Genomic DNA, 13,001 nt, shown 5'->3' with positions numbered 1-13,001 from the left:
TGAACAGCGACATCTAGTGATTCAAATGAACAACTACGAGGACCAAACTGACGCATTCGAGACAACATGGTTACTTGTTTCTTTTAAAGAAGCTTCGAGTTTTGTCAATTAATTAAATAGAATTAATGTTTTTTCAACACACTTTTATTTATTTATTTTATTTATCGGGAGTAAAAACTTCGGAAAGACCCAATCTCGTGGAGTACGGCAAAATAGGGTGAATAGAGGTTTTTTTGGGGTAGATAGGAACAGAGTTTTTGTTAAAATTTTGACGTTTAACAAGACGAAAAATAAAGATTATACGGAAATTCTCAAGCATTTGATAAAGTTATTGCGTTCAAGTTTTTTTTTTTGTGTAAGAAAATATTCATGCGATCCCCTAAAAACACTGTTTTCTATTTACCCCTTGAAACTCTATTCACCCTGTTTTACGCTTGTTTTCTCTTTAAATGTCTTTGCGATGTGTCTGCTTGACTATTTAAATGACAGTCTTAATTATCCACGCAGAAAACGATTTCCAAACTACACCAAATCAATTTACATACCGTGAAATAAACAGATAAGCAAACCATCTCAGTAATGAAGACCATGTCATCAAAATAACAAGTAACATGCATAGTCATATAAAATTGATAATCCTCATATATTTTATTTCATACTTCACTATAATATCTTCTATTCACAAATCTAAGAAGGAATCTAAGAAACATGGGAAAAGAGTGAAGCATCTTGAGACACATAACTTGAGATCTGCTAAGGAAAGACCTAAGGTAAGGATGCTCATTTATTTTAAGTATTTTTAACAAATATTATCGAAATTGATTCAGCTGTTTATGTATAAAGTGGTAGCAATAGTGCTCTTGGGCCGTTTCTACTTTTCTTCTTAACTTTTTTCTTTGTAATATTTGTGAGCAATTAAACTCGTGGTTCTAAAAAGAAATGAATTAACAAATGATTGATACAATGTTAGTAATAAGTGATCTGGCGCATCGTGTCATTGTCGTGGCGATCGGCGGCGGATCGGCGTCTGTCCTTAGATTTATCCATTACCTGGAGCGAGAGAAAGTGGAAAGAGGTCGCCTCCTTCTACGAAGTAGTCATACAGTCAAAACGACATACGGGTTTCCGGGCATTGAGAACCTGGTCGCCTGGCCCCCGTGGCCAGGCGCGGGCCTGCGCGTGGTGAGCGAGTGGTAGCTTATCACCCGAATAAAACAGGCCCGTGCTGGACGGCGTTTTCGTGTTCCACACCGCCTCGATGAGGTGTCAATAAACTGAATAGCCCTAATAAGACACCCATTAAGGCCGATGCCTGCTCGTGGGATTAGCCAAAATGGTGACCGCGATCCTGATACACAAAGGGCAAAGGTAGACATGGTTGGGTTTCAGTCTGACACTCCGTCCGCCAACTCAAAGTGAGAGTAGTCATTGGATGATTTCCCATCCGAAAAAAGGGTTTTTATATTAAAATTATCTTCAGATTTATACACACAGTTTTAAATATTACATTTATTATCAACGTAGCAGTAATAATGTGAAATGAAACCGTCATTTCATATTAAGTGAACAGGTCAGCGTTGACAACCGTCATGGGCCATGTGATGTTGGCAATATTCAGACTGAAATACTCTAAATGATTTGCAGCTATATATTAAATTCAAAGTATATAAATTAATTCGCAAAAGTAGTAAGTAGGTTTTAACTTTTCTCGATAAATTGTTAAAGTTTTGGTCCCTAAAAATGTTTTCAACCTTGAAATTGATTTGGAAACGTTTAGTTCGACAATTTTATTTCAGTTTTAAATTGTACCGAATTTACTTATTATACTAAATTAGTTTTAGTTATTTATGTATTCTTGTTTAACTTTTATTATTATATTTGTGTTATAAATAAAGGGTATTTGAGACAATCAAGTTATTTGTCTCGGGATATTTTCTTGGCTTCTTTGAACGGGTATACGAACTCCAATCTAAAATGATTTGTTATCTTTGCCTAAATTGCAAAAGCGGAATCCTGTCACTTAGACTTCGTTGTCTGTCAGCTTTTACGACCGTCTTTCACCCAGTTGTATCTGACGAACCGTGATAGCTGGTTCAACGATGGTGAGATTCTGTTTTTCCCTATAGCAACAAACTTTAAAAAACGCAAGTTAAGCAACGCCTGCGACTTAATTGGATGGGCTACCAAATTTGTTTTAACTATAGCCTATTTGTACAGAACACGAATTAAACAACATTATTGTTTATAACAATGCATGCTTTTGTTTCAAATTTATACATTTACGAAATAAACACGTTTATCGTATAGGACACCCTTTATAAGCAAAATAATAGTTTCACCACCCAATATTGATAAAACCTAATTCTATTAAAGTTGAAATTAATATTACAAGTTGAACTTAGTTTTACTAACTATTATTAAATTAACTACAATAACAATTTACTCGAACATTTCAAAGGGATTAATATAATTTAATTTTCATGTACATTGGTAAACAATAAATATACAGCTATAATAAATTCAGAATATTATCAAAGTAATTCTAAATCTGATTTTATGTCTGTAATTTAGGCTGTTTTGAGGCCTTTCATATGTATTGGGCCAGCATAGAGAATCGTGAAATGATTCGAGCTAGACAAAAAAATTGAAATCGCCCAAAGAAAAAGAATAAAAAATCTGTAGTAGGTACCTGGTACACTGTTAAATTTTTTTGTCAATTTCTTTTTGAAATTTAAATTTCAACAAGTCAATGTTTTCATTTCATGCAAGATGACAACAAAAAGTTCAGTTTAAATATTAACAACAAAGACATTTTAAACATTAATCTTATGCCCTAGATCAGTTTAGATTCAATTTTGTCAACTGTTCCTAGTTTTACAATCGACCAGTACTTATCTTATCATCAATTACAATCAATACTTTTTTTGATGCAAAACATTACATTTATTTCTATTCTTTTAAATTACTTTCTTCGTGAGTTCCCCCGTTCTTGCTCCGTTCGATGTCGTAACAATTTATTTAGTCCAGACCCCCGTTGTGGGCTAATTTGTCCTCACTTTGGCACGTGTTAGCACAGTTGGGGTCCTTATGGGCCTACCGCCACCTGTTTATGTAATGTTATTGCAGTTGTGGAAGAGTAGGCATTACACTGCGAAGAGCCCTCGCTCTACTATTTGACATAGCGAGACCTCTCTCGCTATGTCAAATAGTAGAGTTGCTTTCAAAAGTGGTGGAGAATCTGAAACTACCTATTAGCAAAACGATCCTTAGTCATCTTTGGTGTTAAAGTAAAACAAAAAAGGATCTAATATAATTATTATCTTCTTCTTCTTCTTCTTCTAATATATAAAATTCCCGTGTCACGATGTTAGTTACCGTACTCCTCCGAAACGGTTGGACCGATTTTTATGAAATTTTTTATACATATTATGCAGGTCTGAGAATAGAACAACATCTATTTTTCATACCCCTAAGTGATGAGGGTTGCTCACACTAAAAAAAATATATTTTATGCTTTGAACGAAATTGTTTGATTTTATTTTTATTATAATGTGGCATTAAAAATACATACAACTAGAAAAAAATATATTCGGCAAAACGACGTTTGCTGGGTCAGCTAGTTTACTATAAATATAATAGATATACTATTTATAAACGAACATAAATATGTATTTAAGGATTAAAAACAGAACCGCAAAGGGCGATAGTCGGTGCTGAAAATAAATCTTCCATGTCACACTTACACCCACAGTGCACATATGCCCCGCATGAATCTATCAATGGAGTGTAATTATCACTCACGCCACGCTTTTTACATTTTTAGTTTTTATCCATCACTCTTATCCAAAACTAGCTGTTGCGCGCGACTTCGTCCCCGTGGGTAGAAGATATAAGTTATGATTTATACCTGCCCTGATTTTTCACTTTTTCCATTGTATCTTCGCTCCTATTAGTCGCAGCGTGATGATTTATAGCCTAAAGCCTTCCTCGATTAATGTTCTATTCAACACAAAAAGATTTTTTCAATTTGGACCAGTAGTTCCTGAGATTAGCGCGTTCAAACAAAAAAAACTCTTCAGCTTTATATATTAGTATAGATATGAACTAATTAGAAAATTATTTTCCACCTTTTAGTTCGGATTATTTTAAAAAAGCGTGTTTTTTTACTATTATTTATTTAACTTTAATTTGACTTCAGCCGATGAAGAACCATCTAAGGACATCGGAACCCTCAAAACTGAAGCATATGGAAACATTAAATATGAACACGTCAAACGCGACTGGAGTACCACGGACACACAGTCACGTGGACATCAACAGCCTCATATCCAGGACCGAGGGTAGCTGCGATAAAAAGGTAATCTATTTATTTATTTAACTTTATAATCATAACTATCTGCCAATCAAGGCCTCGTCTGGATTTTGTTTTTAGCTGCCAATAACATTAGTCTCCTTTAACTAATTCGAATAAAAGTGATCTATGAGCTATGATCAAGATGTCACCTATCCCCGTACCAAATTTCATCGAAATCAGTTCAGCCGTTTGGAACGCGAAGAGGTATCAAATATGCAAATTAATATTTTGTATTTATGGTAGTAGTGTGATAATTTACTGATCGATGTCTGCGATGGATTATATGGGACCATGGGTTTAAATGAAGGTTTTTATTCTTAAAGTCTATCCTGGATTGGCCAACAATCTAATGACTTTAAAATGGTTAATTATAAATCGTTAATTAAAATTGGTAGAGATTAAGAGATTGTTTTATTTTTTTCAGTGTTTTCAACCCAGATGCGCAGTTGAGGTAAGTTTTATTAATCTTTAAAGCTAAATTCCTTATAAATATTCATCTGACTGCACAGATAGCATAGTAGTACTTAAGTCATTTTAGCAATATCCATACGACGTGCGGTGGATTGAATGATTTTACTAAATCTAATAATATAAATCTGAAACCCGTCAGACTGGTTTCCCAAAAATATTCAAAACGTATTTTTCATTTAGTAACATTATTAAAAATCAGGAAGATAAAAGGCATCTAAGTTTGGTTGTGGTTGCTAGAACCATCACTTGCAAGTAAAGTATACTGGTAAGTGTCGTCACACGAGATTTTTAATCACTGTATACCATTTGTTTACGAGTTAAAAAAAATACGCATCTCATATTTTTTGGAAATCCGTCTGTATAAACAGTTTTTTTTGTCGAATACTATATTCCCGTGTACGAAATCGTCAAGTTTCTATACTCTTAATGAATATTTAAATGATGCCTTACACTTTAAGTAGGTACCTATATTGTGACGTTTCACTTAAAATATTTGTAAACATTTTGTACGCCAATTGCTGGCAAAACATGTATGGGTCTGATTTTATTTTACCACCTTATGTAACAAAAATACCTGTTTTTTTTTTGTAAACATTTGTTTTTACAAAATAAATTATCTTTTATCTTTTTTATCTTTAAAGTATTTTTGAAGTCTTTAGTGAGACAGGGATGAAATCGTAAGGGATTCAATCCTTGCGTCGCAGAAGAAGTAAGACGCCGTTTAAAAAAAAATGAGGCCTGTTACTTATAGGGAAAAGATCCCTAGTATATGACTAGGTGGCGTTGTGATAAACTTGTGGAATATTATATTACTAAAATGTACGAATCTTTTAGTGTGCTGGGCTGACGGGGCATGCTGCGGTATGTATATATAAACAATAACTACAACTCTTATAGTAATCTGTAGCCCAACAAATTAAAAGGTATTTTTCTTTTTCAGTGTACTGCAAATGAGTGCCGTTCAACTGTACGTATTTTTATTAATAAATATTTTTATCCATAGATTCGTCGTCGTTTTTTGTAGCTCAAAATAACTTTTTATGTCTAAGCTGTCACCAAGCCAAATTTCATCGCAATCGGTTTAGCAGCTTAGCCGTGAAGCGGTACCTAATTGTGTTGACAAACAAGAAAATTTCGTCGAGTATTTTCTCATAATTTAACTTGATTTTACATTCATCGTGTTAATATATTTTTGAGGAATTATTTTGTTTCTAAACGTTTTTTATTGTGAATAATAAATATTTATTTTCAGTCGGATGGAACGCTTTCGTCAGCAGTGGTAACTCACATTAAAATATATAGTTTTATAAAAATCGTTTAATTAATTTATTTTTGAAGATGAAGATATTTTAATTTGCTCAAACATGTAAAATAACAATATGTCATTGATTGAGATGTTTGGTTTTTTCAGTGCACTGGGTCTATGTGTAAGTCGATGGTAAGTTATATAAAAATAATAAGGTAATTTGTAACTTACAGCAAATTAAATAAGGTTGTTATTATTATGAGCTATGATTAAGATAAATAAGTGTTTAATAAGAAGGGACCCTATTTTTTACTAGTTTCTCACCACCTGTAACTCGTGACCAACCGTTTTAGGCGTAGTTTTACCTATAATCGATTTAACTACGAGCTTCTATTCAATTTTCAATTACCTTGCCCAAACATGCGACCTAAAAATGAAAAGAATGTTTTTTGAACTTACGTTGTTTGACTTGGCATTCCAATGATTATATCACTAGCCTATCACTAACAACTCAAGACTTTAACAATATCTTGATGTTTTCTTTCGGCTCAAGGAAGACACACCGCATTTCAACTGCAATCCAACTGCAAAGTGCAGTTTGAATGCAATTCACACGACTGCAATTGAACTGCAAACCAAAAATGCAGTCCGATTGCACGCCGACTGCAATTGAACTGCTGTCGGACTGCACGTTTCCGTTGGACTGCAGTTGATATGCGGTCTGTCTCTCTAGAGCCTAACAGAATATTGTGTAGATCTCTGCTGTTTATTTAGTTCATTTCTCTTCGTGTGACTTACATGAATAGAATCAGTTCGACGCACGTGTTTGGCTAATTGAAACAGACTGTATAAGTAGATTGCATGGTAGGAACACCAACTATTTAAGAGAAAGTGGGACTGAATACTGCATTTTACAACCTTGCTCAAATACACGTTGTATTTGTTTTTATCGCATGTGTGATAACATCTGGAAACTTTTTAGTTTGTGACGATTTATATTGGACTTGATGCCATGTAATTATAGGTGTATGCAAAATTTGAGATATTACAATTAGTATGTCACCTAAAGATACCAAAAAAAAATTGTTCGCGAACGCTTTAATACAAGTCTAAGTACTTCGTGAAACAATTTTATAGAAATACTTTACAACTATTAAACTACTATTTCATTATAAAATAAATTATTTTAAGCATGTCATAAAAATGTATCGACAAAAGCATTCGCGTCATACTAACTCAAAAACAGACCTTCGAGTCGATAGAAACAGTTCCAGCCCACAAAGGAAATAAATTCCTTCAATTCATTCTCAAAGGCTCGCAAACACGTCCTCCTGCAATAACATCCGAACACTAAAAGATACACAAACACACAGGGATAGAGGGATAGGACCAGGGACCCAGTTTTGCTATTTACAATGGCCGATGAACGACTGGAAATTGGATTAAATTTGACATTATTCGTATTCTTCTAAGTATTTTGAGCGGAACAAGCACTATCAATACAATCAATTTACAATTATTTTGTAGGAAAAAATGCTTAAGAGAATAAAAATCCAATTGAGAAGAAGCCAATTAAATCCAATTCCCATTGATTCATCATCCATTGTCAATAGCAGAATCGGGACCCTGTAAGCAAGCTACAGCTCTCAGAAGCTCTCGAAGAGCTAACGAGACTTAACTAGACTTATCAACTTCAGTGGAGTTTTATCACAGCCTTAAATTCAATATTGTTTCTTCGATAATTCTTTAAGTATTTGACCACCTAAAACAGGTATTTGCTTGCTTAAAAGGAGGTCCCTCTGTAAAAAAACCTTCAACAATATTCCTCAACTTTCACTATCTAGTCTTAGTTAGTCACAATTATTGATTGAATTAATTCAACATAACTTCTTAGGATAGCGTGGCTCTATAAAAGAAGCTAATATTGTATACAGTATGCTATTAAATATTTCCTTTTCAAAACAGTCTCAACAAACACAATTACATGCATCCCCTACTCATAACCGGTTTACACCGGTCGTGTCTGGTTAGTACCAGTTATAACACGTTCACACGAACTTAATTCAATTGATTGCCGGTTGTATTGTGGAGTTCAGTACGTTGCAGTATAGAGCTTGTTAATCAATATCATGTGATACGAGTGCTTTTTGTTTAAGTGCAGTTATTGAAGTATGAATAGTAGTAGAGTCGCTGGGTATTGTGGCGGTTGTGTAAGAGAGACAGAGCGATACAGGGAATATAACGGCATCTCTTTTCCATGAAAGTAGTGTGGACGGTGTAATTAATGAATTATTTCAGCATGAAATAAAACCTCCTGCAGAAAACGCAGCACTTATAATATTGTTTTAACAATAAAAACGTAAAACCAACTCTGAATAAAAACTACAAAGTCTTGATGACATTTTTATGGAAACAAATTACTTACACAAATAACTGTTTCACGTTAAATTAAAAAATAACGAAGTCGGTTCATCCAGTCCTAAGCTCTGAGGTAAATAATAATATATACAATGATAGACGAATGAGAACTTCCACCTTTTTGAAGTCGATTAAAAATATATTAGCTAGACGTAATTGGTGGTAGATTAATTCAAACGACAATAATTAAAGGCAGACACCGACTTGAAATGACTAACACAAATAATTTTAATTAATTCCAAGGCTACATTCATACAGTTTATACCTAAAAAGAGCTTAACAGCATTTTCATTAATTAATCAATTTTCAGTGCTTCCGAGACAACTGTTTGGCAGCGGTAAAGTATTCAATTCATCTAGATCTTAATTACATACTATGTTTTTTTTTTATTTGTAAGGAATTCAACAAAAGTGTATTTTACAGTGTGAAGGAAACATCTGTCAAGGCAAAGTAAGTTAGCATTTGTATGTCTTTAATATCCTTTTTTTACTTGTAATCGTTTATTAGACGATGTAAGAAATATCATAAACCTACTCACTAAAAATAATGATGACATATCCACGTATAAAAGAAAAACAATTTTTGAGCACAAATTGAAGTTGAGCAAAAACTGACTCTTTTTCATGATGGCGCATTTAAACGGCTGACACTGACAGGCCCGAAAACTCAGTTTTGCGATTCCAAATCCCTTAGCTACTAAAAAAAAAAATGCTGTATGCATGTTTAAGCCTTTTCTGTAACTTTTCAGTAGACATACATGATTATAATGAGATGAAGCTTTAGTAGGGACAAAGAGTATTTCAATTATAACACGAATATTCATAATTCCAGTGTCGAGGATCCACTTGTAATGCCATGGTAAGTTTAAGAAGCAGATATAAGCGACTGGCCTATTGGTTTAGTGGTTAGTGACCCTGACTGCTATACCGGTGGTCGTGGGTTCGATTCCCACCCAGGACAAATGTTTGTGTGATGAACACGATCATTTGTTATGTGTCTGGGTGTAATTTATCTATATTATGTATGTATTTAGTAATATATAAGTATGTTTATCAGTTGTCTAGTACTCATAATACAAGCTCTGCTTAGTTTGAGACTAGATGTGTGAAAGTTGTGGAATATTATATTATATAATATACATTTAAATATAATTAATTTCTGTATTACAATTAGACTTTCTTCCCACATCATTATCAAGAATTAATATAATCACACCTATTTCTTTCAGTCACATGGCACCACGTCGCAAGCTACGGTGAATATATACAGCATGTTTTTTTTAATAAATCCGAAAAACTAAAATTTTAAAACTGGTTAGTTATTTACTTATTTTGATTATTACATAAACTGATCTTTAACTTTTTAGTGTCATCTCAATAACTGTACGGCACAGGTTAGTGACAAACATTAAATTATTTTTCTTAATCATTGCATTTTTGTTTTTTATAATTGTGTATTCTTTTTTGCAGTCACATGGAAGTGATACTGAAGCAAAGGTAAAATAAATATATTGAAAAAACTTATGTCAACGTCTTCTATGAAAATTATATTAGTAGTGTTGTTGATATTGTGAAAAAAAATATTAAAAAGTTATTTTTTGAATAGTGTGACGGTGTCTTTTGTAAATCCTTTGTAAGTATTAATACTGAACATATTAAATAAATAAAGTAGTCAAATAAATTTTATACTTTAGTTAATCATGAATTTTAGTGCAGAGGACAACATTGCGTCGCTAGAGTAAGTATAAGAATTATTTTTTCAAAATAGTAAACCCTCTTTTTAGAAATGAATAAATAAAATTAATAAATAATAAAATATACCTTTTTCATTCTGTATCTATTAAAATTTGAAATCTTTACATTAAGACTATTTTTTTATTATTATATTACTTTTATTTCTAGTTTTGTGCCTTCCAACGTGCATGTATTTTAAAACAGAAATGTTATGTAAATAAAAAATAAAAAAGTTATGAATTTCTAAATTTTTGTGTAAAAAAACAATGTTTTGTTACTTTCTTTCACAGTGTAGCGGAGAAAAATGTTTTGCAATGGTAATTATAATTATCAAAAAAATATTATAGCTTTATTTGACCAAAACAAATTAATACTCGTTCATTAAATGTATTTTCCAGTGCCAAGGAGTAAAATGCGATTCATCGGTAAATATTGGCAGTTTCTATGTTTTTTTTTTGCTTGGTCTTCAGAATGGAATATTGTTTTACTTATTATTTTTCATAGGTACTTGTGCTGCTTGTTTCACTGTTTCTGTCCTTGTTCTTCATTATGCGAGTGGTCGTGTGGTTGAATCATTACGCCAAATCACCTGTGCGCAACGATTCATGGGTTCGATCCTCACGTAGGATAAGTGTTTCTGTGACCCACTAATGGTTATTCTAAGTTGTATTTGTGTAGCCATGTACTGCGGTAGTCATTAAAAAGATTAACAATATACTATGTAATCTCAATCAATTCAGTCAATCAATCTCTATTTCAAGAATTATAAGCAAAAAGGAATTCGTTTCTAAATTTCTAAAACTTAAATTTTTATTCACACATTTTCACTACTCCATAAAACTTAACAAACTGAAACACTTTGATTTCAACATTCAAAAAAATAAGTTTTTTATCTCACCCTTATAATCTTTAAAATAATCTCCAACTTTCGGAACCCGGACTAGACTAATCCCTAAGACTCAAAAGATTTACCCTTGTTACGCAAAAAGCTTAAAATTATCCCTTAAAAGCATAAATCGTAACAAAATGATTCACTAGAATATTTTTTCTTTGATAACTGTTAATATGGCGTTTGTAGAAAGAATAACGACGTTTGGAACAGAGTAGTTAGATGTAACTAGATGACCATACTTATGTTAAGGATACCCATCCAGTAAAATATTCGTAGTTTTACAGTTTGTCTCAGGGTTCCTAAAAAAAATATAGATAAAAATAGTAATCAATTTCTTAAATAATGTATTTACAATGTCAAACATTGTAACACACCAATTCCTCAGTGACAAATTTGATAATAGTTACAGTAGATTTCACAAACATTCGTGGATTACATAAACCCTAGTTCTATACGGGAGTCAGATTCACGATACATCGCGTCCAGTGGCTTTGGCGTGAAATTTACCGCTCGGCTATCCGTGCACTCAAAATTTAAAAAGCTATATCTTTCTACGACTTGCACTGTGCTGTTTCGATTACCCACTGCATCAGTCCTATGAGTAAATCTAGACCAATAAGAAGTTTTATAGCTACTCCTGTAACACTTTCCTAACGAAAAGTTAGATTATCCATATAATTTCATACCATGTTTCGTACTTTTAAATCTAAAAGAAAATTTCCATTACCTATTAAAGCTGTCTGGCTATTTACATAAATAAAAAATAAGAAATAGTTATGACCTAATTCTTGTTTTAAATTGACGTATAAAGTACATGTCTAAGAAAACAAGTTAAAACTAAAAGTCTACGAAATTAGTTTTAATGCAGTTTTTTTTAATAGTGTGAAGGTGAAGGCTGTGAACATACTGTACAAGACAGTGCTGAAGATGGACAAGATACCGCTCAAAGAGAGGCCGAAAATCTAGTTAATGTTTATGCAGACCAAGCAATCGCTGCAGGATTTGACCTAGGATTTGGCGAGTATGAACCTATGAACGAAGCCGAATACAAACCAGATGAAATTGAAATCATGGCGATGAAACAACCGCCCAAAGAATATATCAAGTATAATATACCTATACATCAAGAAGTACCTGTAGCCAAGCCTATGTATACCTTGTATAATAAGCCTAAACTACAAAAGATATACCAAGCCCCTTATAAACCAGTACCACATCCATCACCCGCTCCTTTAATTAATGTAGCTCCCACTGTTATCTATCAATACCCACCACAAACACCAGAAACAATTATAAGCAACAATATCCAGGAATTAAGCGAAAAGGTAGATTCAGATGAAGATTCTGATAAAGTCAAATTGCATTATGAATTCGGAATCAAAATAACACCTTACATACTAGACTATTTTAAACAAAAAATCGAAGAAATGTCAAACGCAGAGATTCAATTGAGATCTTCACCTGATGATGCATTAGGAGCTAAAAAAATTCAGTTCAAATCGAATCCAAAGAAAGATTTACAAAAAAATGAAAATATAAAAGTTTCAACTAATTATGAAAAAAGAAAAGAAGCAATAAAACAGGAATTGAAAAAAGAATTAATGAAAGAACTCAGAGAAGAACATATTTTGGAAGAGTTAAAAAATGAATCCAAAACGAAGCAAGGGAATAAAAATAAAAAATCTAAAAAGGAAGAAAAATATTCAGCCAAAGATGTAACACATGAAATAAATGCTAAAGAAACAAAGATTCCATTGAAAGAAGGATTAAAAATTTTGAGGAGGGGTCAAATGAGATCTCGTTCCATTTCACCAAATAAATTTTTCACCTTTGGTAATAAAGAGTATGCTATAAAAATAAAGATTTGATATTATATTTATCTGTTAT

The 13,001-nt window shown here is 32.6% G+C and overlaps 1 protein-coding gene across 1 annotated transcript; it reads left to right on the top strand.

The window, feature by feature from the left end:
* The first annotated feature begins 586 nt into the window (after window positions 1-586).
* On the top strand, window positions 587-12,982 carry LOC113505052. Its single transcript, XM_026887558.1, has 18 exons — window positions 587-770; window positions 4,199-4,357; window positions 4,779-4,805; window positions 5,660-5,686; window positions 5,766-5,792; window positions 6,078-6,104; window positions 6,237-6,263; window positions 8,800-8,826; window positions 8,913-8,939; window positions 9,321-9,347; window positions 9,718-9,744; window positions 9,856-9,882; window positions 9,959-9,985; window positions 10,095-10,121; window positions 10,200-10,226; window positions 10,513-10,539; window positions 10,621-10,647; window positions 11,996-12,982. The coding sequence occupies exons 1-18, from the start codon at window positions 612-614 to the stop codon at window positions 12,980-12,982; spliced, it is 1,710 nt and encodes a 569-aa protein (XP_026743359.1). The 5' UTR covers window positions 587-611.
* Window positions 12,983-13,001: the final 19 nt, after the last annotated feature.

This window comes from Trichoplusia ni, chromosome 24, assembly GCF_003590095.1.
Source record: "Trichoplusia ni isolate ovarian cell line Hi5 chromosome 24, tn1, whole genome shotgun sequence".
In the NCBI taxonomy this organism is placed as follows: Eukaryota; Metazoa; Arthropoda; class Insecta; order Lepidoptera; family Noctuidae; genus Trichoplusia; species Trichoplusia ni.
Note: the sequence above shows the minus strand (reverse complement) of the source record. Positions and strands in the feature narration are given on the sequence as shown.